The sequence below is a fragment of the Pristiophorus japonicus genome, chromosome 7 (genome assembly GCF_044704955.1).
Source record: "Pristiophorus japonicus isolate sPriJap1 chromosome 7, sPriJap1.hap1, whole genome shotgun sequence".
NCBI lineage: Eukaryota > Metazoa > Chordata > Chondrichthyes > Pristiophoridae > Pristiophorus > Pristiophorus japonicus.
Genome location: NC_091983.1, coordinates 161,064,935 through 161,091,081, shown reverse-complemented (window position 1 = coordinate 161,091,081; position 26,147 = coordinate 161,064,935). Strand labels below are relative to the sequence as shown.

At 42.4% G+C, this 26,147-nt stretch overlaps 1 protein-coding gene across 2 annotated transcripts in view; it reads right to left on the bottom strand.

Annotated features, from left to right (window-relative positions):
• LOC139267330 (ensconsin-like) overlaps window positions 1–26,147 on the bottom strand; it is a 173,106-nt gene that overhangs the window by 8,774 nt on the left and 138,185 nt on the right. For both annotated transcript variants that reach the window (XM_070885469.1, XM_070885470.1), the window contains 5 exons: window positions 25,884–26,067; window positions 17,620–17,721; window positions 12,166–12,216; window positions 12,000–12,072; window positions 4,200–4,341 (listed from right to left, as the gene is read on the bottom strand). In XM_070885469.1, the coding sequence (XP_070741570.1) occupies window positions 4,200–4,341; window positions 12,000–12,072; window positions 12,166–12,216; window positions 17,620–17,721; window positions 25,884–26,067 (552 nt within the window). The remainder of the gene's footprint in view (window positions 1–4,199; window positions 4,342–11,999; window positions 12,073–12,165; window positions 12,217–17,619; window positions 17,722–25,883; window positions 26,068–26,147) is intronic.

Genomic DNA, 26,147 nt, shown 5'->3' with positions numbered 1-26,147 from the left:
GAGACGTGTAAGATTTTGATGGGACAGGACAGGTTAGATGCAGGAAGAACTTTCTCAATGTTGGGGAAGTCCAGAACCAGGGGACATAGCCTAAGGGTAAGGGGTAAGCCATTTAGGACTGAGATGAGAAGAAACTTCTTCACAGAGTTGTTAACCTGTGGAATTCCCTGCTGCAGAGAATTGTTGATGCCAGTTCATTGGATATATTCAAGAGGGAGTTAGATGTGGCCCTTACGGCTAAAGGGATCAAGGGGTATGGAGAGAAAGCGGGAAAGGGATACTGAGGTGAATGATCAGCCATGATCTTATAGAATGGTGGTGCAGGCTCGAAGGGCCAAATGGCCTACTCCTGCACCTATCTTCTATGTTTCTATGTAGAATCTGGCATGGGGCAGGCCATCATCAAATGCTTTGCTCTTTTGGCTTTAGACAGGATCTGACTCCAGGAGTAGCAGGTCGCCCAGAATGGCTACAATATTCCATCAAGAATGAATTCTTGATTTATTGTTTACCTGGTTATAGTGCCCCGGTCAGACCACATCATACTTTGAGTATTGTGACCAGTTCTGGTCGCCAAGACAAGCCCTGGGGAAGTGCCCCAAGACTGATCCTTTGGATCAAAAGGACTAAATTTGTAAGGAAAGACTGAGGAAACGTAGATTTTTCAGCCTAAATGATGATAAGTGATCTAACAGAGATATACAAGATAGTAAACTCTGTAGATCTGGAACTCTACTTCAAACTAAGTTGCGATAGTGGCACAAGAGGACACAGGCTCAAATTAGATCAACAAATGGAATATACTTTAGTGTAGGGCAGATGGTGTTCGGGAGGAGCTAAACTAATATGGCAGGGGGATGGGAACTTACGCAGGAAGACAGAGGGAAATAAAAAGGAGGCAGAAGCAAAATATAGAAAGGAGAATAGTAAAAGTGGAGGGCAGTGAAACCCAAGGCAAAAAACAAAGGGCCACATTACAGCAACATTCTTAAGCATCAAAATGTGTTAAAAAAACAAGCCTGAAGGCTCTGTGCCTCAATGCGAGGAGTATTCGGAATAAGGTGGATGAATTAACTGCGCAGATAGCAGTTAACGGATACGATGTGATTGGCATCACGGAGACATGGCTCCAGGAAGACCAAGGCTGGGAACTCAACATCCAAGGGTATTCAGCATTTAGGAAGGATAGACAGAAAGGAAAAGGAGGCGGGGTGGCGTTGCTGGTTAAAGATGAAATCAATGCAATTGTAAGGAAGGACATTAGCCTGGATGATGTGGAATCGGTTTGGGTGGAGCTGCGGAATTCCAAACGGCAGAAAACACGAGTAGGTGTTGTGTATAGACCACCAAATAGTAGTAGTGAGGTTGGGGACAGCATCAAACAAGAAATAAGAGATGTGTGCAATAAAGGTACAGCAGTAATCATGGGTGACTAAGTTACACATTGATTGGGCTAACCTAACCTGGTAGCAATGCAGTGGAGGAGGATTTCCTGGAGTGTATTCGGGATAGTTTTCTAGACCAATAGGTCGAGGAACCAACCAGGGAGCTGGCCATCCTAGACTGGGTATTGTGTAATGAGAAGGGACTAATTAGCAATCTTATTGTGCGAGGCCCTTTGGGGAAAATTGACCATAATATGATAGAATTCCTTATTAAGATGGAGAGTGACAAAGTTAATTGGGAAACTAGGGTCCTGAACTTAAGGAAAGATAACTTCGACAATATGAGACGTGAATTGGCTAGAATAGACTGGCAAACGATACTAAAAGGGTTGACGGTGGATAAGCAATGGCAAACATTTAAAGATCACATGGATGAACTTCAGCAAATGTACATCCCTGTCTGGAGTAAAAACAAAACTGGGAAGGTGGCTCAACCATGGCTAACAAAGGAAATTAAGGATAGTGTTAAAGCCAAGGAAGAGGCATATAAATTGGCTAGAAAAAGCAACAAACCTGAGGACTGGGAGAAATTTAGAATTCAACAGAGGAGGACTAAGGTTTTAATTAAAAGGGGGAAAATAGAGTACGAGAGGAAACTTGCAGGGAATATAAAAACTGACTGCAAAAGCTTGTATAAATATGTGGAGAGAAAAAGATTAGTAAAGACAAACATAGGTCCCTTGCAGTTGGATTCAGGTGAAATTATAATGGGGAACAAAGAAATGGCAGACCAATTGAACCAATACTTCGGTTCTGTCTTCACGAAGGGATACACAAATAACCTTCTGAAGGTACTAGGGGACCGAGGGTCTAGTGAGAAGGAGAAACTGAAGGATATCCTTATTAGGCGGGAAATTGTGTTGGGGAAATTGATGGGATTGAAGGCCGATAAATCCCCGGGGCCTGATAGTCTGCATCCCAGAGTGCTCAAGGAAGTGGCCCTAGAAATAGTGGATGCATTGGTGATCATTTTCCAACAGTCTATCACTCTGGGTCAGTTCCCATGGACTGGAGGGTAGCTAATGTAACACCAGTTTTTAAAAAAGGGAGAGAAAAAATGGGTAATTATATACCGGTTAGCTTGACATCAGTAGTGGGGAAAATGTTGGAATCGATCATGAAGAACGAAATAGCAGCGCATTTGGAAAGCGGTGACAGGATCGGATCAAGTCAGCATGGATTTATGAAAGGGAAATCATGCTCAACGAATCTTCTGGAATTTTTTGAGGATGTAACTAGCAGAGTGGACAAGGGAGAATCAGTGGATGTGGTGTATTTGGACTTTCAGAAAGCTTTTGACAAGGTCCCGCACAAGAGATTGTTGTGCAAAATCAAAGCACATGATATTGGGGGTAATATACTGACGTGGATAGAGAACTGGTTGGCAGACAGGAAGCAGAGAGTCAGGAAAAATGGGTCCTTTTCAGAATGGCAGGCAGTGACTAGTGGAGTGCCGCAGGGCTCAGTGCTGGGACCCCAGCTCTTTACAATATACATTAACGATTTGGATGAAGGAATTGAGTGTAATATCTCCAAGTTTGCAGATGACACTGAGCTGTGAGGAGGACGCAAAGAGGCTACAGGGTGACTTGGACAGATTAGGTGAGTGGGCAAATGCATGGCAGATGCAGTATAATGTGGATAAATGTGAGGTTATCCATTTTGGTGGTAAAAACACAAAGGCAGAATATCTGAATGGTGGCAGACTAGGAAAAGGGGAGGTACAACGAGACCTGGGTGTCATGATTCATCAGTCACTGAAAATGGGCACGCAGGTACAGCAGGCGGTAAAGAAGGCAAATGGTATGTTGGCCTTCCTAGCCAAGGGATTTGAATATAGAAGCAGGGAGGTCTTACTGCAGTTGTACAGGGCTTTCGTGAAGCCTCACCTGGAACATTGTGTTCAGTTTTGGTCTCCTAGTCTGAGGAAGGCCGTTCTTGCTATTGAGGGAGTGCAGCAAAGGTTCACCAGACTGGGCTGTTATATGAGGAGAGACTGGATCAACTGGGCCTTTATTCACTGGAGTTTAGAAGGATGAGAGGGGATCTCATAGAAACATAAGATTCTGATGGGACTGGACAGGTTAGATGCGGGAAGAATGTTCCCGATGTTGGGGAAGTCCAGAACCAGGGGACATAGTCTTAGGATAAGGGGTAGGCCATTTAGGACTGAGATGAGGAGAAACTTCTTCACTCAGAGTTGTTAACCTATGGAATTCCCTACCGCAGAGAGTTGTTGATGCCAGTTCACTGGATATATTCAAGAGGGAGTTAGATATGGCTCTTACGGTTAAGGGGATCAAGGGATATGGAGAGAAAGCAAGAAAGAGGTACTGAAGGAATGGTCAGCCATGATCTTATTGAATGGCAGTGCAGGCTCGAATGGCCGAATGGCCCACTCCTGCACCTATTTTTCGATGTTTCGAAGAGGCAAAATGCTGGCATTGTTTGACAGTTGGATGCTCTAATGGGGGGAAACCATAGGGTATTTCCACACCTCATCCTCTTGTCTGGATTCGTTTTAGACTAATTGTTAGAGGCTGATGGTCATGATTAGTCAACTACTTAATTATTGTTAATCCTAGGTTCTTACTGAATGCACGAGCTAAAATTGGTAGAATGGCTTTCCTCAATATACCTATTTTGTACTCCACAGCATTTGCATTATGTTTTTAGTATTCAAGATGAAATTTACATTAGCACTTAATTTAAATGCCAGAAACATATTCTTGATTAAGTTAACACTGCTCTTACCATTCTTTATCTATTTGAGAATGATCTACAAACTCGCCCTTAATGCCCAGTTCTTGAATTACTGACTCCTCGTCGGCCACTTCTTCAGGGACTGTTGACATCATTTCCGCTTCAGTTGTTAAGTCAGGATCCTGGATGGATGCTGAAAGAAAAAACATATTTCAGCAGCTAATCTGAAAATACTACATTAAATATAATACACCAACAGTAGACCTTTTGTATAACAGTACTTTGGAGTTAGCAAAAATAGCATGTTATAGAATTTATAGCACAGAAACAGGCCATTCAGCTCAACTGGTCCATGACAGTGTTTACACTGCACATGGGCCTCCTCCCATCCTACTTTATCTAACCTTATCAACATATCGTTGTATTCCTTTCTCCCTCTAACTTCCCCTTAAAAGCATCAACTACTTCTTGCGACAGTGAGTTGCACATTCTAACCATTTACTGGGTAAAGAGGTTTCGCTTAAATTCTCTGTTGGATTTATTAGTGATTATCTTATATTTATGGTCCCTAGTTTATGGTCTCGCACCACAAGGGGAAACATCCTTTGTACCTCTAAAATTATGAATGGGTTTGATAAGGTAAAGACCTGTGTCAGGTCACCCCTCAGCTATCTCTTTTCTACAGAAAAGAACACCAGCCTGTTCAATCTTTCCTGATAGGTATAACTTCTGAGTTCTGGTATCATCATTCTTTATCTTTTTCTGCACCTTCTGCAGTCCCTCTCTAACCTTTTTATAATACGGAGTCCAGAAGCCTGTACATTACTCCATGTAGTCTAACCTAGGTTTTGTATAAGTTTGGAGTTAATTTACAGGACAAGCAGGAAATTGTTCAACTTCCGATGCCTCCTGTCCAGATCCAAGGTTGCTCCAATCTCTACAATATGCAGATGATGCTTGCGTTTGTGCACACTTGGAGTTTGAACTCCAAATCGTCGTTAACACCTTCACTGAAGCGTACGAGAGTCTGGGCCTCACAAACATCAGTAAGACAAAGGTCCTTTACCAACCTGCCCTCAGCACAGTACTGCTCCCTCGGTTATCAAGATCCACAATAAGATCTTGGACAATGTGGACCACTTCCCATATCTTGGGAGCCTACTATCAGCAAGGACAGACATTGATGACCAAGTCCAACACCCCCTTCAGTCTGCCAGTGCAGCCTTCGGAAAAGAGTGTTCAAAGACCAGGATCTCAACCTTGGCACTAAGCTCATGGTCTACAGAGCAGTAGTAATACCCGCCCTCCTGTATGCTTCAGAGACTCTTAGGATTTCCCTCGGAGACGAGGATGACTTGCTTCCACACTAAAATGAGTTCGAAGGCGACTGATGAAACCAATGCGGGATCTACAGTCTCTATCACACGTAGGGCAGACGTTAGATGGGTGCTTGATTTATCATACGCACCTTCAGCTTTTTGCACTTAGCTTTTGCGTGCTCCCGGTGAAGAGACTTGAAGTGTTTGGTGCCTTCTCTGATGTTCATCCTCCACTTTGAGCGGTGTTGGGCAAGGGATTCCTAAGAGTAAGTGGGGATGTTGCATTTTTTCAAGGAGGTTTTGAGGGTGTCCTTGAAGCGTTTTCTCTGCCCTCCTGGGACTTGCCTGCTGTGATGTAGCTGGGAATAGAGTGCTTGTTTCTGGAGTCTAGCATCGGGCATGCAGACAATGTGGCCCGCCCACCGGAGCTGGTCAAGCGTGGGCAATGCCTCGATGCTGGGGATGTTCACCTGAGAGAACGCTGATGTTGGTGCGCCTATCCTGCCAATGAATTTGCAGGATTTTGCAGAGGCAGCATTGGTGGTACTTCTCCAGTGTTTTGAGGACTATGGTGGACTATGTACAGTAGGCACCTCAAATCTTAGAACTCATTTTAGTGTGCAAGCAAGTCATCCTCGACTGCCTAAGAGAAGTATAAGTTTAACATAACTTTTCAATTCTAATTCCTTAAAAATTAAACCCAGAGCTTTAATTCCATTTTTTTTTAAAATGACTATTAACCGGTGTTGCTACTTTGTGATTTGTGTATCTGTACCCCTAAATCACTTTGCTCCACTACCCCATTTAAACTTGTATTCTCCAAAGAATGTGGAGCCTCCTTTTGTTCCCACCAAAATGTACTACCTCACACTTATCGATATTGAAATTAATTTGTCATTTACATGCCCATTTTGCAAGTTTATTAATGTCATCTTGTATTTTATTGTAGTCTCTCTCAGTATTAACTATACCACCCAATTTGGTGCCATCCACAAATTTTAAAATTGTCACAGAGGTGGGAAGGGATGAAGCTGTGGAGGACTTGAAAACAAGAAAGAGAATTAAAAAATTGCCAGACTTGAGTGCCAATGTAGGTCAGCGAGCACAGGGCCGATGAGTGTGCTACTGAAGTGAGGGGATTCCACCTCCCAGGATGGTGTGGTGCTGCTGCACTAAATGGCAGTAATGGAGGAAGCGAGCAAATTGGACAATGTCAGAAAGGGCAGCCAACTTCAGGGAGTCTGTTTCATGTCCTCCTCAAAGATACAGAGCTGGAGCAACAGTGTGCTTGGGGTCAGGGGCCATAAACTTGCCAAGTATGCACTCTGGAGGAAAGTCGCTGTGGCAGACTCATCTGCAGCACAGGAAGAAATTTAACGATCAACAGAGCAACCAAGGAAAGTTGTCTGCTCTCTTCTTGACCTTCCTTTCAGTTTCTATGCACAGCTTGTCCTGCATTCATTATCCTCACTGCACTAGGATTGAACTAAATATCTGATCACTTCTATCCTTTTTCAGCGACCTAAAAGACTACATTCTCTGTGTACCATGTTTGAGGAAGCCTCCCTAAATTACCACACCTGTGTTTTCTAGTTTTCTACCATCTTACAAATTTCTGTGTCACACTGTTGTAACAAAAGACTTTGTGAAGTCTTCACCAAGATACTCGTGTTTTCTGATTTATTTTTTCTCATAGAATACAACGGCTTACAGCCGTGAGGAGTCTCAGTCAGCCCTGACAATAGACCTCTGATCCCCTCATGAGGGAGAAGCTTTGGAAACTCTGCAGCTTGCTTGTGTAATGGTTTGGGGGCACAAATACATTAGCAAGCAACATGATTGGGCACCGCAGCTTCAAAAGAACCATCATGGTAACCTAACGCACTATCTGATGAAAGGTCATTGGTCTAAAATATTAACTCTCTTTCTCTCTACTCTACAGATGCTGAGTGTTCCCAGCATTTTCTATTTTTATTCCAGATTTCTAGCATTTTCAGTATTTTGCTTTTATTTATCTGCATTTTCCCCCTCTAGACAATCCAAAGCAAGATGTCACTGATGAGGGGGAGGAAGTGGTGAGTGACTTCCATCTTTGCCCAACCAGCCACATCCTTACTCTTGCAAGTCATCCACCCACTCAGAGAAATTCACTGGTGAGATATAGATAGTTTCAATGAGGGTTTGTTTTAACCTAGGTGAGACACAAAGCAAAAAAGTTGCAGGGAAGTTGGAGATGAAAGTTGTAATCTTCGGGGAGTTGAGACTCCACAGAAGTCAGCCTGGCTCTAAACCCTGCAGACTCAGATCTCATGGGCCCTGGTCTAAAAGGACAGGTGCTAGATAAACACACTCATGGAGGTACAGAGCACCATTTTTGAGGACCTGATGCGAATGCCATAGGTCACATTTGCCAAATTGGATTCAACACAATGCAGCTCTACCTGGAGCTTGTTGCGGAACAGGGAATGGCTGCATCCATCTGTTGGACATACTGGAGAAATGTATGTTGGACATCTTGGGCATTAAGGGTTAACAATCAAACTTCTTTGTAGCTTGGAGCAAGAGGTTTTCCAATATAAACAGAATGGCTTAAAAATGTTGTGAAAGGAATGTATAGCTTGCTTTTTGATGCAAAAAGTATTTATATAAGGAAATATATGGATAGTAATGACATCAGCCATGAGTGGTTAAGGTTTAGCTTTATAATAATAAACATGGATAGGTGGCATCCATTAGCTGCAGTATAGAAAGATAACAGTTGGCAAAGCTTTTTCTTCAAAGATGTTAGGAACAGTTAGTTCAGTAAATCTAGCTTAAGGGAACTACAAATGTTTGCATGTATAGTCTGTTTTCAAAGAATTTGTTAATAGATATGTCCTGCAGTCTTATCCAAGATATCTTCCTTTGATGTAGTCAAAATACGTTGCATAAAGCAGCATGATTTTCAGCATTTTTTGGAGGGACTGAAAGATACAGAAACCGAAATGTCACTCTCTGTATACATAAGACAATAAGAAATAGGAGCAGGAGTAGGCCATACGGCCCCTCGAACTTGCTCCTCCATTCAATACGATCATGGCCGATCCAATCATGGACTCGGGTCCACTTTTCTGCCCGCTCTCCATATCCCCTTATAGGTTAAGAAACTGTATCTCTGTCTTAAATTTATTCAATGATGCAGCTGGGTCCCAGTGGGCTGATCACCTGTACTTCATTCCAGTATGAAGAGTCTCATGCTTACTTGAAACATGTTGTGGTGAACCAGAGGAGGAGAGACTGACTGAGCACCATCTCCAATGGAGAAGCCTTCAGATCACTCAGTGCATCCCACATGATGCTTTGACCACTGCTTCTCAGGCCTTATGGGACAATGGCAACCAGTTTCTGAGACCTTCGGTTTAAAAGGTCTCGAGTCTGATTTCTTACTGATCAGTAGGCATGCTGATCCAGGACTCACAGCAAGAAGTGTGGCTCAAATCTGCCATTGTGGTGCTATCCTCCTTTCTTATGACAGCTCACGTAATCCTTGTGGTCGGCATGGACTGGTTGGGCCGAATGGCCTGTTCTGTTTCTGTGCCTAATATCCTATGTAATCCTTCTAATCAGTCCCCTCAGATACCTGCTCATGTAGGTTCAGAGAATCATAGAAACTTACAGCACGGAAGGCAGCCATTTCGGCCCATCGTGCCCGCACGGCCAACAAAGAGCTATCCTAATCCCACTTTCCAGCTCTTGGTCCATAGCCCTGTAGGTTACAGCACTTCAAGTGCACATCCAAGTACTTTTTAAAATGTGGTGAGGGTATCTGCCTCTACTACCCTTTCAGGCAGTGAGTTCCAGACCCCCAACACCTTTTGGGTTAAGAAATTACCCCTCCAATCCCCTCTAAACCTTCTACCAATTACTTTAAATCTACGCCCCCTGGTTGTTGACTTCTCTGCTAATGGAAATAGGTACGTCCTATTCACTATCTAGGCCCCTCAATTTTATACACCTCAATAAGGTCTCCCCTCAGACTCCTCTGTTCCAAAGAAAACAAACACAGCCTATCCAAACTTTCCTCATAGCTAATATTCGCCAGTACAGGCAAAATCCTCGTAAATCTCCTCTGTACCCCCTCTAGTGCAGTCACATCTTTCCTGTAATGTGGTGACGAAAACTGCACGCAGTACTCTAACTGTAGCCTAACTATTGTTTTATACAGTTCAAGCATAACCTCCCTGCTTTTGTATTCTACGCTTTGGCTAATAAATGCAAGTATTCCATATGCCTTCTTAACCACATTATCTACCTGTCCTGCTACCTTCAGGGATCTGTGAGACATACACTCCAAGGTCCCTTTGATCGTCTACACTTCTCCGTGTCCTACCATTTAATGTGTATACCCTTGCCTTGTTAGCCCTCCCCAAATGCATTACCTCACATTGCTCCAGATTAAATTTCATTTGCCACTGTTCTGCTCACCTGACCTATTCATTGTTATCTTCCTGCAGCCTACAGCTTTCTCCATCATCAACCACACAACCAATTTTAGTATCATCTGCAAACTTCTTAATCATACCCCCTACATTCAAGTCTAAATCATTGATATATACCACAATGAGCAAGGGACCAAGTACTGAGCCCTGCAGAACACCACTGGAAACAGCCTTCCAGTCACAAAAACACCCATCAACAACCATTACCCTTTGCTTCCTGCCTGAGGCAATTTTGGATCCAACTTGCCACTTTGCCCTGGATCCCATGGACTTTTACTTTTGTGACTAGTCTGCCATGTGGGACCTTATCAAAAGCCTTGCTAAAATCCATATACACAAACGCACAACCCTCATCGACCTTGTGTGTTACCTCCTCAAAAAATTCAATCAAGTTAGTCAGACACGACCTTCCCTCAACAAATCCATGCTGACTGTCCTTGATTAATCAGTCTTTCTAAATGAAGATTTATCCTGTCCCTCAGAATTTTTTCCAATAATTTTCCCACCACCGAGTTTAGGTTGACTGGCCTGTAATTACTCAGTCCATCCCTTTCTCCCTTTTTAAACAAAGGTACAGTCCTCCAGCACCACACCTGTAGCCAGAAAGAATTGGAAAATGATGGTCAGAGCCTCTTTTGCTTCTTTTAACAGCCTGGGATACATTTCATCCGGGTCTGGGGATTTATCCACTTTCAAAGCTGCTAAACCCCTTAGGACTTCCTCTCTCACTATATTTATTTCATCTAATATTTCACACTCCTCCTCTCTGATTGCAATGTCTGCATCACCCCTGTCTTTTGTGAAAACAGACGCAAAGTATTCATTAAGAACTATACCCAAGTCTTCCCCCTCCAATTACCTTTATGGTCTCAAATAGGCCCTACTCTTTCTCTAGTTATTCTCTTGCTCTTAATGTATTTTGTAATAAATGTAATAAAATATCTTTTAGTTTTCCTTGATTTTACTTGCCAAAATGTTTTCATGCTCTTTGCTTTCCTAATTTTCTTTTTAATTGCACCCCTGCACTTTCTATACTCCTCTCGAGTTTCTGCAGTATTTAGCCCTCGGTATCTGTCATAAGCTTCCCTTTTTCCCTTGATCCTACCCTTGACGTCCAGGGGGCTCTAGATTTGTTCGTCCCACCCTTTTTCTTTAAGGAAACATACTTGCTCTGAAACCTCTGGATCTCCTCCTTGAATGCCTCCCACTGTACTGACACTGATTTCCTTCAAGTAGCTGTTTCCAGTCCACCTTGGCTAAATCCCATCTCAGCTTCGTAAAATTGTTTTTTCTCTAATTGAGAACTTTTATTCCTGGTCTACCTTTGACCTTTTCCATAACTACCCTAAATCTAACTGAATTATGATCACTTGCACCAAAATGCTTTCCCACTGATACCCCTTCCACCTGCCCAGTTTAATTCTCTCGAACTAAGTCCAGAACTGCATTCTCCCTTGCTACATACTGGCTAAAAAATGTTTTCCTGAATGCATTTTAGGAATGCCGCACTCTCTATACCTTTCACACTAATTTTATCCCAGTTAATATTAGGGTAGTTAAAATTCCCTGTTACTGCCCTATAGTTTTTGCAATTCTCAGAAATTTGGCTGCATATTTGCTCTTCTATCTCCTTCTGACAGTTGACAGGTTGTCAGGCTATTAAAACCCTAGGAATGGATTGAGTCATGTATCTACACCAGCTGTATGGTCACTAAGGTGTGCCACCAGAGGGCACTGCAGTGGGAGACTTGTAGGTTACCTGTACAGGTGGGGCCAGGCCGAGTATAAAAGGCAGGCCACCATGTGAAATCCTTACTCTGGAGGTACATTAAATGGTCTAAGGTCACTACAGTTCAAGTACTTACATTGCCTCCTGGAGTCATTATCAGAGCATCTAAAGACATAACAGATTGAGCATGGCCACATAGTTCTCAAAAGTTTAAACCATTCACTCTGCTCTAGATTTGAATCCAAGGTCTAGAGGTGAAGGACTAGAGTCTAACTGTATAACTGAATATCCATACAGCAGTGCAATTTTAATAATTAGACATTACCTTCTTCATCAAGAGTTGCTAGTTTAGATACTTCCCCATTTCTCTGCTCAGTGGTCCTTACTTCGTTGTCCTTCTGTTTACATAAAAAAGAGAAGTATGAGTAAATTCTGTAAATGCAGAGGTACAAACTAAACCCATCAAAACTGCACTGGTAAGTTTTGGATACCTTTTCGGAAGTGTCAGATCTTCTTGTTCTTTTCATAATTTGCTCAAGTCTCTGCAAAATACAAATTCAATCAAAAAAACAATCTAAAGTTTCAATATGTGTTAATTGCACTTTAAACAGGTATCTAGAGCAAAATGAATAATCTTACACAATATAATAGCTGCACAGCAGGCCACCGTTCAGGCAATCATTAGGCTTGTGCCAGTGTTAGCACTTCACTTAGAAGCATCTACTCTAATTCCATTTCATTACCCGTTCTTTTTTCAAACAAACTGTTTCCACTACCCGTTTTAAATTATATTGGGTATGAATTAGTGGGGAAATGCCCCCAATCCGCAAATAAAATCCGTGCCAACCTTCTGCCTCGGGATTCACGGAGACTAGTGCTCCTGGGCCTCTATATGTGGACATGCGCAGAAGTCCACATATCCCAGAGCACAGGCGGTTCACAAGCACCCCTGGGATCACGTGGGCCGGCCCAACGAATGAAAGAAGGGAGATCTCCATTCAAGCTTATGGGAATTCATAAGCATGAATGAGGATCACATTAAAAAACACATTTACAAACTAAATACATTTTTAAAAATTATATATTTAAAAATAATTAAGACAATTTAATTAAACACTTAAATCAAATATTTGATTTTTTGAAAAATAAATTTAAACATTTTAAAGGGGCTAAAAATGACCGTAACTTAATTGAAAGATGTTTCAATGTTTAAATAACAAAAAGGTCCAATTTACAGCAAAATTCTAAAGAGTCAAAGTGTGTTAAAAAGACAAGCCTGAAGGCCCTGTGCCTCAATGCGAGGAGTATTCGGAATAAGATGGATGAATTAACTGCGCAGATAGCAGTTAACGGATACGATGTGATTGGCATCATGGGGGCATGGCGCCAGGGTGACCAAGGCTGGGAACTCAACATACAAGGGTATTCAGCATTTAGGAAGGACAGACAGAAAGGAAAAGGAGTCGGGATGGCGTTGCTGGTTAAAGAGGAAATTAATGCAATTGTAAGGAAGGACATTAGCTTGGATGATGTGGAATCAGTAAGGGTGGAGCTACGGAATACCAAAGGGCAGAAAACACCAGTGGGAGTTGTGTACAGGCCACCAAATAGTAGTCGTGATGTTGGGACAGCAACAAACAAGAAATAAGGGATGCATGCAATAAAGGTACAGCAGTAATCATGGGCGACTTTAATCTACATATTGATTGGGCTAATCGAACTGGTAGCAATGCAGTGGAGGAGGATTTCCTGGAGTGTATTAGAGATGGTTTTCTAGACCAATATGTCGAGGAACCAACCAGAGAGCTGGCCATCCTAGACTGGGTGATGTGTAATGAGAAGGGACTAATTAGCAAGCTTGCTGTGCGAAGCCCCTTGGGAAAGAGCGACCATAATATGGTAGAATTCCTTATTAAGATGGAGTGACAAAGTTAATTCAGAAACTAGGGTCCTGAACTTAAGGAAAGGTAACTTTGATGGTATGAGGTGCGAATTGGCTAGATGAGACTGGCAAATGATACTTAAAAGATTGACGGTGGATAGGCAATGGCAAACCTTTAAAGAGCACATGGACAAACTTCAGCAATTGTACATCCCTGTCTGGAGTAAAAATAAAACGGGGAAGGTGGCTCAACCGTGGCTAACAAATAAATTAAGGATAGTATTAATTCCAAGGAAGAGGCATACAAATTAGCCAGAAAGAGCAGCAAACCGGAAGACTGGGAGAATTTTAGAATTCTAGAATTCAGCAGGAGGATGACAAAAGGTTTAATTAAGAGGGGGAAAATAGAGTATGAGAGGACGCTTGCCAGAAACATAAAAACTGACTGCAAAAACTTCTATAGATATGTGAAGAGAAAAAGATTAGTGAAGACAAACGTAGGTCCCTTGCAGTCGGGTTCAGGTGAATTTATAATGGGGACCAAAGAAATGGCAGACCAATTGAACATGTACTTTGATTCTGTCTTCACAAAGGAAGACACAAATAACCTTCCGGATGTACTAGGGGATCGAGGGTCTTGAGAAGGAGGAACTGAATGATATCCTTATTAGGCAGGAAATTGTGTTAGGGAAATTGATGGGATTGAAGGCCGATAATTCCCCAGGGCCTGATAGTCTGCATCCCAGAGTACGTAAGGAAGTGGTCCTAGAAATAGTGGATGCATTGATGATAATTTTCCAACAGTCTATCGACTCTGGATCAGTTCCTATGGACTGGAGGGTTGCTAATGCAACACGACTTTTTAAAAAAGGAGAGAGAAAACGGGTAATTATAGACCGGTTAGCTTGACATCGGTGTTGGGGAAAATGTTGGAATCAATCATTAAGGATGAAATAGCAGCGCATTTGGAGAGCAGTGATAGGATTGGTCCAAGGTGAGCATGGATATATGAAAGGGAAATCATGCTTGACAAATATTCTGGAATTTTTTGAGGATGTAACTAGTAGAGTGGACAAGGGAGAACCAGTAGATGTGGTGTATTTGGGCTTTCAAAAGGCTTTTGACAAGGTCCCACACAGGAGATTGGTGTGCAAAATCAAAGCACATGGTATTGGTGGTAATGTACTGACGTGGATAGAGAACTGGTTGGCAGACAGGAAGCAGAGAGTTGGGATTAACAGGTCCTTTTCAGAATGGCAGGCAGTGACTAGTGGAGTGCCGCAGGGCTCAGTGCTGGGACCCCAGCTCTTTACAATATATATTAATGATTTAGATGATGGAATTGAGTGTAATATCTCCAAGTTTGCAGATGACTCTAAACTTGGTGGCGGTGTGAGCTGTGAGGAGGACACTAAGAGGCTGCAGGGTGACTTGGACAGGTTAGGTGAGTGGGCAAATGCATGGCAGATGCAGTATAATGTGGATAAATGTGAGGTTATCCACTTTGGGGGCAAAAACACGAAGGCAGATTATCTGAATGGCGGCAGATTAGGAAAAGGGGAGGTGCAGCGAGACCTGGGTGTCATGGTTCATCAGTCATTGAAAGTTGGCATGCAGGTACAGCAGGCAGTGAAGAAGGCAAATGGTAATTTGGCCTTCATAGCAAGGGGATTTGAGTATAGGAGCAGGGAAGTCTTCCTGCAGTTGTACAGAGCCTTGGTGAGGCCCCACCTGGAATATTGTGTTCAGTTTTGGTCTCCTAATCTGAGGAAGGACGTTCTTGCTATTGAGGGAGTGCAGTGAAGGTTCACCAGACTGATTCCAGGGATGGCTGGACTGACATATGAGGAGAGAATGGATCAACTGGGCCTTTATACATTAGAGTTTAGAAGGATGAGGGGGGATCGCATAGAAACATAAGATTCTGACTGGACAGGCTAGATGCGGGAAGAATGTTCCCGATGCTGGGGAAGTCCAGAACCAGGGGACATAATCTTAGGATAAGGGGCAGGCCGTTTAGGACTGAGATGAGGAGAAACATCTTCACTCAGAAAGTTGTTAACCTGTGGAATTCCCTGCCTCAAGAGAGCCAGTTCATTGGATATATTCAAGAGGGAGTTAGATATAGCCCTTATGGCTAAAGGGATCAAGGGGTATGGAGAGAAAGCAGGAAAGGGGTACTGAGGGAATGATCAGCCATGATCTTATTGAATGGTGGTGCAGGCTCGAAGGGCCGAATGGCCTACTCCTGCACCTATTTTCTATGTTTCTATATAAATCGGAAAAAAAAATATTTTTATATTCATTTATGCTGGGCAGCAAGCCCAACTCTCCACCCACAAATGCTCTTCTCTCGGGGATGGCATGCGCTTCGCGTGTGAAAACCCGGACCTGAAGATGCGGGGCCCTTACGCGTGTGCTCATAGGCCCCGGAAAATAAGAGTCAATATAATTACCTAATTAGCTTCTTCAGGTAAAGCATCCCATATTTTAATAACCTATATGAAAACAGTTCTCCTAACTTTTCTCTGTTCTAGTGATCATCTTGAATGTCTGTCTCCATTACTGATTCACCAACCAGTGGAAATAATCTTCCACTACTTTCTCTCAAAAGATTTTCTGAATTTTGAAATCTCTATTGGATCTCCTTAACCTTTTCTGTTCCAGTGAAAATTCCTCCCATTTTTAAGAATTTTTTCATAACATCTCATTTCTAGCATAATTGTAGTGGAGACTGGAAATATATCATTCCGCTGGTGCAAAATCCTAGAACTCCCTCCCTAACAGTACTATAGGGATTGCAGTGGTTTAAGACCACCTTCTCAAGGGCAATAAATGCTGGTCTTGCCAGCGACATCAACATCCCATGAACGAATAATAAAGAATTGCATCTGTATTTTTTCCATGGCTCCAAGACCCTTCCTTTAATGGGTTGACCAGAATGGCACTCCATATTCTAAGTAATCTAATCAATGTTTGTACAAATTCAATGCCCTTATGTATAAAATCTATTTTATAATAGAATCCCATTTTCTTTTATGGCCTTTTCTACCTGCCCTTCATGTCGATTGGGATTATAAAGCTGACCACTAGTATGCAGGACCTTCTTCCCCATCTCCAGGTCTAACCAACTCCCAGAAATCATGATCAGACAATCTGTCTTAATGCACTGACCCATACTGCTCTTCGTACAAGTACAGTCATGCCAAGAAAACTGGATACAACAATGCACTCCTCCTGTAAGCACCCTGCAATCAAATGTTGCATAAAATGGTTCATAAAATATATTTAAATGTATACCTACATATACTGGCATCAAATATACATTCAGATATATACACACACACACATATATATATATATATATATATCTGAATGTACACATATATGCACAATAGCTATGTCAATATACCTGCACACCTAGATCTATTTAAAAGTCTTAGCATTTAGGGTATAGTTCTTCTCACTGCTCTTCATCCTAAAAATGTACGATTTCACATTTCTTTAAATTGAAATGCATCTGCCATCATTCAGCTAACTCCACTAACCTGTCTATGTCTTCCTGTAATTGTCCAATTACTCACATCGCTTGAGACACACAAAAACATCCCAAAAGTGGCTTGCGTAGTGTTTACTAAGTGACCATACTTGTAATAGTTCAATTGGCAAATGCACTATTCAGTGTGGAACTCAGCCATATAAATTATCATCCCAAATGTGATCCATAGACTGCACTCAAGTTAGATAATTTCAGCTGGGGTGATAGCAAATTCCCTTCAGCAACTCAGGTAAAGGGGGAAATAAACATTAAATTAGGGTTGCTATTTCTAAGTGTTGTCCAGTAACTCCTGCTGTAAACTGCATGCGAGTGGATGCCAGGTGTGAACATCCCACATCTTATTGATGAACATCTTGCTGATGGTTATCTTTAGGCTTATGAAAAATGGCCACTTCTGAGAGTCAAGGGAGTGCAGCCAACAATTGAACTAAAACCCCACATGACAAGTTCTTCAAGAGACCAGGGATGCAATCAAATGTTTTTTTTTTTAAAGTGACATTTTACCTTCTTTCTTTCCATACGCTCCTGTTCTTCTTTTTGAAAGTGCTTTTCACGTTCTATTCTCAGCTTCTCATCATCTTCTCGAGCACGAGCATCTTCCTCTTTCTGCAAACATAGCAATTGATCATTTGAACAAATGGCATCAGCGATCTTGGTATGTTGTTATAAACTCTCAACTGGTTAACCAGAGACAGGATCCACAAAAATCACAGACAAGTACAAAAATAAGTGTAAAGATGTTCCGAACTATTAAGGGAGCCAACAGAATTGTACAAAATAGCCTATATAAAAGAGGTTAACAATAGGTGATCTCTCAATGATCCAAATGATCCCTGAAAATAGCCACATGAACTTTAATAGAACTAGGTTTCAAACTGAAATTAAGTGGAAGCTGGATATTCAGACTTTGTCGATCACCAGAGATGGGACTAATCAACATAGAATATCACTGCCCAAGCTTTTACTATTTTCTGCTATATAAATTATTACTGATCACCAGGGAGTGCTGTGCTGATCTAATAGACATCCTATTTGTCCAGGGCCAGATGCAACAGTTGATCTCTACTACCCAATCATAAAAGCAAATTCCTCCCATAAACTGCTGTCTTTTCTTATTGCATTAATGAGAGACCACCCAAGATTGTGGAGTCAGTAATATAACAAACATATTTTGCTCAGTGCCTCAATTGTTTTAACTACCTGTGGGATCCAGGGAAAGATGTACAGAAACCCTAAAAAGAGAAAAACTGCCCAGCCTTCTGGCTGATATTGGCCCTGAAATCCTGGTTCTGGGCTTCCCGCGGACAGTCAACTGAAAAGGAGAGAAAAGATGTGCACTTACCTTTAGCTCGGGCGCCCACCAGCGATTGTGGTTTTAGGCCCAAGAGTCATGCGCATCGGAGCGCGTGCACGTAGGAACAGACGTGGAGCCGGAACCACGTGGGCCTGGACACCCAATCAAGGTAAAGTATTTTCTTATTCATAATAATGGGAACTCCATAAGTAGGAGTTCTCATTAAGAATGAGAACCCCCCCACCCCCCACACCTAAACAAAAAGAAAAAAAAGGAAACACCCCACATATTTAAATTAAAGTTAATAAATGTGTTACAAAAAATATATATTTTTCCAATTTAAAAAAAAGTTTTGTTACTGCTCTGTTGTCTACCCAATTTTCATAAAAGAGCCAATTCAGAATTGATGGGCATACTAGCGCATGGTTCTATTATTGGACTGGTAAACCAGGGAACATGTTCAAATCTCACCATGGCAGTTTGAGAATATGAATTCATTTTTAAAAGTCTGGAAATAGAAAGCTGGTATCAGTAAAAATGACCATGAAGCTGTCAGTATGTCGTAAAGGCAACTGGTTCATGAATGTCCTTTAGGGACCTTGCCTGGTCTGGTCTAAGAATGACTCTAATCCCACATCAACGTGATTGATTCGTAACTTCTCTTTGAAGTAGCCTAGGAAGCCACTCAGTTGTATTAAATCTTTATACATCTCAAGGGCAACTCGGGATGGGCAATATGCCAAGAATTAAGGGCAATACTGGCCTATGGCTGACACTATGGTCTGAAAGTTTTCCAAAGCATATTGCCATTACTGCCAATTAGCTGCTGGACGAGATGGACTGAACCCAAATCCCTTGCCCATCAAGTCAGACAAGTTGGTTATTAATGTCAGCTGTGGGGAAAACTGTAGAAGAGTATGCAGTCCCAGTGACTACCATCTAAGCTTCAACACCAAGGCCCAATCTTTACTGGTGAGGAAAGGGAAACTATTTGAATGCAGACGGGGGTAAAATGAGGAGGAAAAAACACCAAATGTATAGATTCAGGCAGTGTTTGCAAAAATTGTCAGGCAGTGATTTACAAAAATGCCTCCTGCCATCAGACCTGAAATTCTTATAAAATGCATTAAACTTCAAACCAAATCGGAAACACTTGTAGTGATATGGAAAGGGTTTGGCATCACACCTTGTCTGCAACCAGCTAGTCTTTTGGGTCTTTCCTATTCTGAGGAAGGATATATGGAGGGGGTCACATAACTGGCACATCGATTTGGAGCTCAGTGATCTGGTTATGTGCTGACACTGTACAGTGAGTAGTAGTCGTACAAGTGCCCACAGTTGACAGTGAATCCCACTGAATCTAGTCAGTCACCAAACCAGTGCAAGGCATTTTGTCCAAAGAGCAAACTCTGGCAATTTGATGCCAGCACGCCATACCCATGGCCCTTGCCACAGAGTGCATGAAATCACAGCAAGTGAAAGATTCAGGAGAAGCATACCTTTCACGCAGGATTTTATTTGCCCACGGAAGATGTGAGAAAATTAACAGCGGTGTTAAAGGCAATTTACTGAAATGATTTACCATGTCGTGATATAGGACCTTAAAGCTCGAGACTGATGTGCAACATAATGGATCTGTTGAGACTCTGTGGACTCCAAGGTCAGTCTATTTAGGGTTAAATATTGTTAACATGGGCCAAAGCTTTGTGACCATGCTCCAAAGGGATGTGGCCACATGGTAAGTGCAAGATCCAAAGAAAGGATTCTGCTCGAAGCACACTTGACCACCATCTTCATCCATCTCCAATGAGGCATGGGAGAACTATTCCCAATCATGTATAAGTGGACAGGGAATTTCTAAAGCAGATTCTTTGGACATCTGATGGTGTTGCTGCTCTGGTCTGTTCCATCAAGGATCATAGGCTACGACTTTACGCCCCACCACCCTCCAAAGGGTCAGATGAGGGATTAACATAAGAACATAAGAAATAGGAGCAGGAGTAGGCCATATGGCCCGTCAAGCCTGTTCCACCATTCAATAAGATCATGGCTGATATGATCAGGGACTCAGCTCCACTTCCCCACCCGCTCCCCATAATCCCTTATCCCGTTATCGTTTAAGAAACTGTCTATTTCTGTCTTAAATTTATTTAATGTCGCAGCTTCCATAGTTCTGAGTCAGCGAATTCAACAGATTTACAACCCTCAAGAAATTTCTCCTCATCTCAGTTTTAAATGGGCAGCCTCTTATTCTAAGATCATCTCCTCTAGTTCTAGTCTCCCCCACCAGTGGAAACATCCTCTCTGCATCCACCTTGTCAAAATCTTGAAAATTGTAATGCCACCTCCAAACGCGCTGCAATATTAATGGCGGCGAATCAGGCCATCGGCGAGGCACCAGCTATGTAGGCAGAGGAAAAAGTCACGACCCAATGACTACATTAGCGTTGTGACGGGATATCAACTTCCAGCCCAGCAACTGAACCATGGAGAGAGGAGCCGACTGGTCAGAAGAGGAAAGATAAGTTTAAGAAATTTGCTTCTATTTGAACTACTGTAGGGCATGAAGGAGCAGGAGCCATTGGGCCTCCCACCGATCGCGCTGGATCACCCGCCCCCCCCTGCCAATCCCCGATCGAGTGATGAGGATTATGAATGCACTGCCTGATGGGATGGTGGAAACAGATTCAATAGTAGCTTTCAAAAGGGTATTGGATAAGCACCTAAAAGAAGAAAATTTGCAGGGCCAAGGGGAAATGTCGGGAGTGGGACGAGCTGAAATGCTCTTGCAGGGAGCCGGCACGGGTTCGACAGGCCAAATGGCCGCCTTCCCTGCTGTAACCATTCGCTGATTCATATAATCCTGGTGAATTAGTGACTTCAGTTGATACTTGGAACTTGCTAGGGCGAGGAATACTTTTACACTCCTCATTGCCAAGAGCTTGTTGATACTAATTGGCACAACATTGGCAGTACCAACTGCTGCTAATTCTATGTAAGTCAAGGCCTTAGTGAAGGTCAAGATTGTGCACTGTCCCTCTATTTTGGTAATTATCTATATACATGGGACCCCTCATCCTGAAACTGCAGTGCTGTTAAAGTAATCCTGCCGCCTGCAACATTCCAGGTTATACTCCCCGGGATGGTCGAAAAGCATAATTATGTCCTAAACTTTCCAAAAACAACCCAAGAAATTATCTTGCAAAAAATCTAATGATGTACTCTCAGTTGTTCACTGTGAGGGAATAAATAACCTCACTCTACCTGCACAAGCATAATTCCCTTTTGCCAGTAGATTGAATCCGCCTCCACCACCCCTTCAGGCAGTGCATTCCAGATCCTAACCATTCGCGGTGTAAGAGAGTTTTTTATGTTGTCTTTTGTTCTTTTGCCAATCAATCACTTTAAATCTTGATGCTATGAAGATGGTATACCTTTTGCACAAAAAAAAAATCAGCAACACCAAGATAATTGGGACTGGATTTTTCCAGTATGTAAAGCCTTTGGCAGATTTTGATACATACATGCTGACCTAACTCTGCAGCACTTTAAAAATAAAAATGCAGTTAATGCATTACTCAGATCAGGGCCAAAGTGTGCATCATGCAACCACATTTCAGTTTGAATACCATTGGTGCCTGGTGTAAAATCCAGTATCTGCATTAGCCTCTGGCATCCTAATAATTGTCTTTTTCTCCATTATTATTTTCTCGCTATAAATGTCTACTGGACATGTAATTAGTTGCTGATATTGCCACCTGGCCAAAAGTTTAAATTTAGCTCAGTTGATAGCCAAGCCAATGGATAGCAAACTGGCTACAAAACAGAAATCAGTGACTAAGGGTTAAAAGGTAGTTACTCAGACTGTCAGAAGCTGGGAAGTGATGCCCCACAGGGATTGGTGTTGGGACCACAGCTGTTCACCATTTACACAAATAATTTGGACTATGAAGTACAAATTGGATATTAAGGGATTCAAGGGATATGGGGATCGTGCGGGAAGGTGGAGTTGAGGTAGACGATCAGCCATGATCTTATTCAATGGCGGAGCAGGCTCAAAAGGGCCAAATGGCTTACTCCTGCTCTAATTTCATATGTTCTTGTGCTCTTACAGTATCAAAATTTGTAGATCACACCAAATTGAGTATAGTTAATATTGAGGACCTGAGGACTGGGAGAATTTTATAATTCAGCAGAGGAGGGCAAAGGGTTTAAATTAGGAGGGGGAAAATAGAGTATGAGAGGAAGCTTGCTGGGAACATAAAAACTGACTGCAAAAGCTTCTATAGATAGGTGAAGAGAAAAAGATTAGTGAAGACAAACGTAGAGCCCTTGCAGTCAGATTCAGGTGAATTTATAATGTGGAACAAAGAAATGGCAGACCAGTTGAATAAATACTTTGGTTCTATCTTCACAAAGGAAGACACAAATAACCTTCCAGAAATACTAGGGATCCGAAAGTCTAGTGAGAAGGAGTAACTGAAGGAAATCCTTATTAGGCGGGAAACTGTGTTAGGGAAATTGATGGGATTGAAGGCCGATAAATCCCCGAGGCCTGATAGCCTGCATCCCAGAGTACTTAAAGGAAGTAGTCCTAGAAATAGTGGATGCATTGATGATCATTTTCCAACAGTCTATCGACTCTAGATCAGTTCCTATGGACTGGAGGGTAGCTAATGTAACACCACTTTTTAAGAAAGGAGGGAGAGAGAAAACGGCGAATTATAGACCGGTTAGCCTGACATCAGTAGTGGAGAAAATGTTGGAATCAATTATTAAAGATGAACTAGCAGCGCATTTGGAAAGCGGTGATAGGATCGGTCCAAGTCAGCATGGATTTATGAAGGGGAAATTATGCTTGACAAATCGTCTACAATTTTTTGAGGATGTAACTGGTAGAATGGACAAGGGAGAACCAGTGGGTGTGGTGTATTTGGACTTTCAAAAGGCTTTTGACAAAGTCTCACACAAGAGATTGGTGCGCAAAGTTAAAGCACATGGTATTGGGGGTAATGTACTGACGTGGATAGAGAACTGGTTGGCAGACAGGAAGCAGAGAGTCGGGATAAACGGGTCCTTTTCAGAATGGCAGGCAGTGACTAGTGGGGTGCCGCAGGGCTCAGTGCTGGGACCCCAGCTCTTTACAATATACATTAATGATTTAGATGAAGGAATTGAGTGTAATATCTCCAAGTTTGCAGATGACACTAAGCTGGGTGGCGGTGTGAGCTGTGAGGAGGACGCTAAGAGGCTGCAGGGTAACTTGGACAGGTTAGGTGAGTGGGCAAACGCATGGCAGATGCAGTATAATGTGGATAAATGTGAGGTTATCCACTTTGGTGGCAAAAACACGAAGGCAGATTATGAAAAGGGGAGGTACAACGAGACCTGGATGTCATGGTACATCAGTCATTGGAAGTTGGCATACAGGCACAGCAGGCGGTGAAGAAAACAAATGGTATGTTGGCCTTCATAGCTAGGGGATTTGAGTATAGGAGCAGGGAGGTCTTACTGTAGTTGTACAGGGCCTTGGTGAGGCCTCACCTGGAATATTGTGTTCAGTTTTGGTCTCCTAATCTAAGGAAGGACGTTCTTGCTATTGAGGGTTCACCAGACTGATTCCCTGGGCGGCAGGACTGACATATCAGGAGAGACTGGATCAATTGGGCCTGTATTCACTGGCGTTTAGAAGGTTGCGAGGGGATCTCATAGAAACATAAAATTCTGACGGGACTGGACAGGTTAGATGCAGGAAGAATGTTCCCGATGTTGGGGAAGTCTAGAACCAGGGAACATAGTCGAAGGATAAGCCATTTAGGACTGAGTCAAGGAGAAACTTCTTCACTCAGAGTTGTTAACATATGGAATTTCCTACCGCAGAGAGTTGTTGATGCCAATTCATTGGATATATTCGAGAGAGAGTTAGATATGGCTCTTACGGCTAAAGGGATCAAGGGGTATGGAGAGAAAGCAGGAAAGGGGTACTGAGGTGAATGATCAGCCATGATCTTATTGAATGGTGGTGCAGGCTCAAAGGGCCGAATGGCCTACTCCTGCACCTATTTTTCTATGTTTCTCTGAGGACTGCGACAAAATACAAGACGACATTAACCACCTTGTAGAATGGGTGTCTAAATAGCAAATTAATTTAAATATAGACAAGTGTGATGTGATGCATTTTGGTAGAATGCATTAGATGGCCATCTACTCCTTGGAAACTAAGAATCTACATGGGTTAGAGAGCAAAATGATACCTGGTTGTGCAAGAACTATTCATGGGGAGATTACAATTACCCACAGATGCCATGACAACTGTGTACAATCCTGCAGCAAGACCTGCAAACCACAGAATGATGAGAATGGCTGCCAGCAGCCATCAAGATGACTACAGTCTTCAAACTTTTCCACTACTGGGTCCTTCCAAGAAGTAGCAGGAAATATTTGCCAAATCCCCCAGCCTGCAAGCACAGTTGTATCATACTGGTCACAGATGCCTGATCTGCCCAGGACTCTCAATTGATCTACTTCCCAATGGAAAACAGGCAGCAACACAAGAGAGCTCTGCACTTTTACAATCTGGCTAGATTCCCCCAGTGCAGGACATTATGATAGCATGTATGCAGCCAAGCAGGCCCATACCTTCATCAACAGAAAGGGCATGAATGCGTAGCTTGTCTGTGAATATAAGTGCAGCCTCGTACACAATAATGCCCATTACACTGGCAGGTGCCAGGATTCATTTTATGCCTATCCATGGTACTATTATTTGAGGGGAAAAGAAAACTACAACATGAAAGAGGGAACCAAGGACCTTGCGGCCATGGCTGGTTACCGACTGCGAAATACAAGGGCAAGGCCTTAAGAGTGACATAATGAGCCATCAGTAGCTACTAGTCAAGGTGGAGCAAACCACTTGCATTCTTTAACAAAGGGGCAGGTTGGAGGAGTACGACATGAGTGTCCTGTAAAGGTATCCATAATTATTGTTTACTTCATCTTACACAACTTTGTCCCAAAACAAAATATTTAGCAATAAAGATTGAGGTCCTGCATTTTTATATACTCTTAATGGTTTGTGGTGCGGATGCAATCACAGCGTTATCTCCCTGTCCTATCCCTTTGTTACATTGAATTGCTGCCTCTCCTCTTCATTTTCAGCACAACTTTGAGAGCAGCAGCAGCTTCCAGAATCTGAAACAGCATCCGCATGTTGTTTGTGCACTCAGAAGTCATATGCCGCACTATAGTGCAAAGTCAGCTCATTTCACTGCTTACACAAATAGTGTGGAGGCCGATTGCCACTCCACCAAGACCACAGTATCAGCACTTCACTGATCATGGTCAATGTTCAAATATTAATTGCATTAACTTTTTGCAAGAAGTTAATGTGTTTAAAACTGCACTAATTTGTGGAATTCAAGCATGATAAACAATGTACAGAGTTATATACAGAAGTAATAAACTGAACACTCACTTGCTTCTGCAAGCGCTCGATTTCAAATCTCTCTCTTTGAGCCATTTCATCAAGAAGCTGACGCTCCTCTACAAGTTTTTGCTGTTCTTCTTCAAATCTCCTTTCTTCTTCAAGTCTCCGAGCTTCCCCTTCACGACGAGCTTTTTCTTCAGATTTTCGTCGCAGCATTTCTTCTTTCATTTGCCTATATTTAACAACAATCCATAAACATTTTGTTCAGACATGTGCAAAACTAACTGCACCACTTTGGATATATGCACGTTC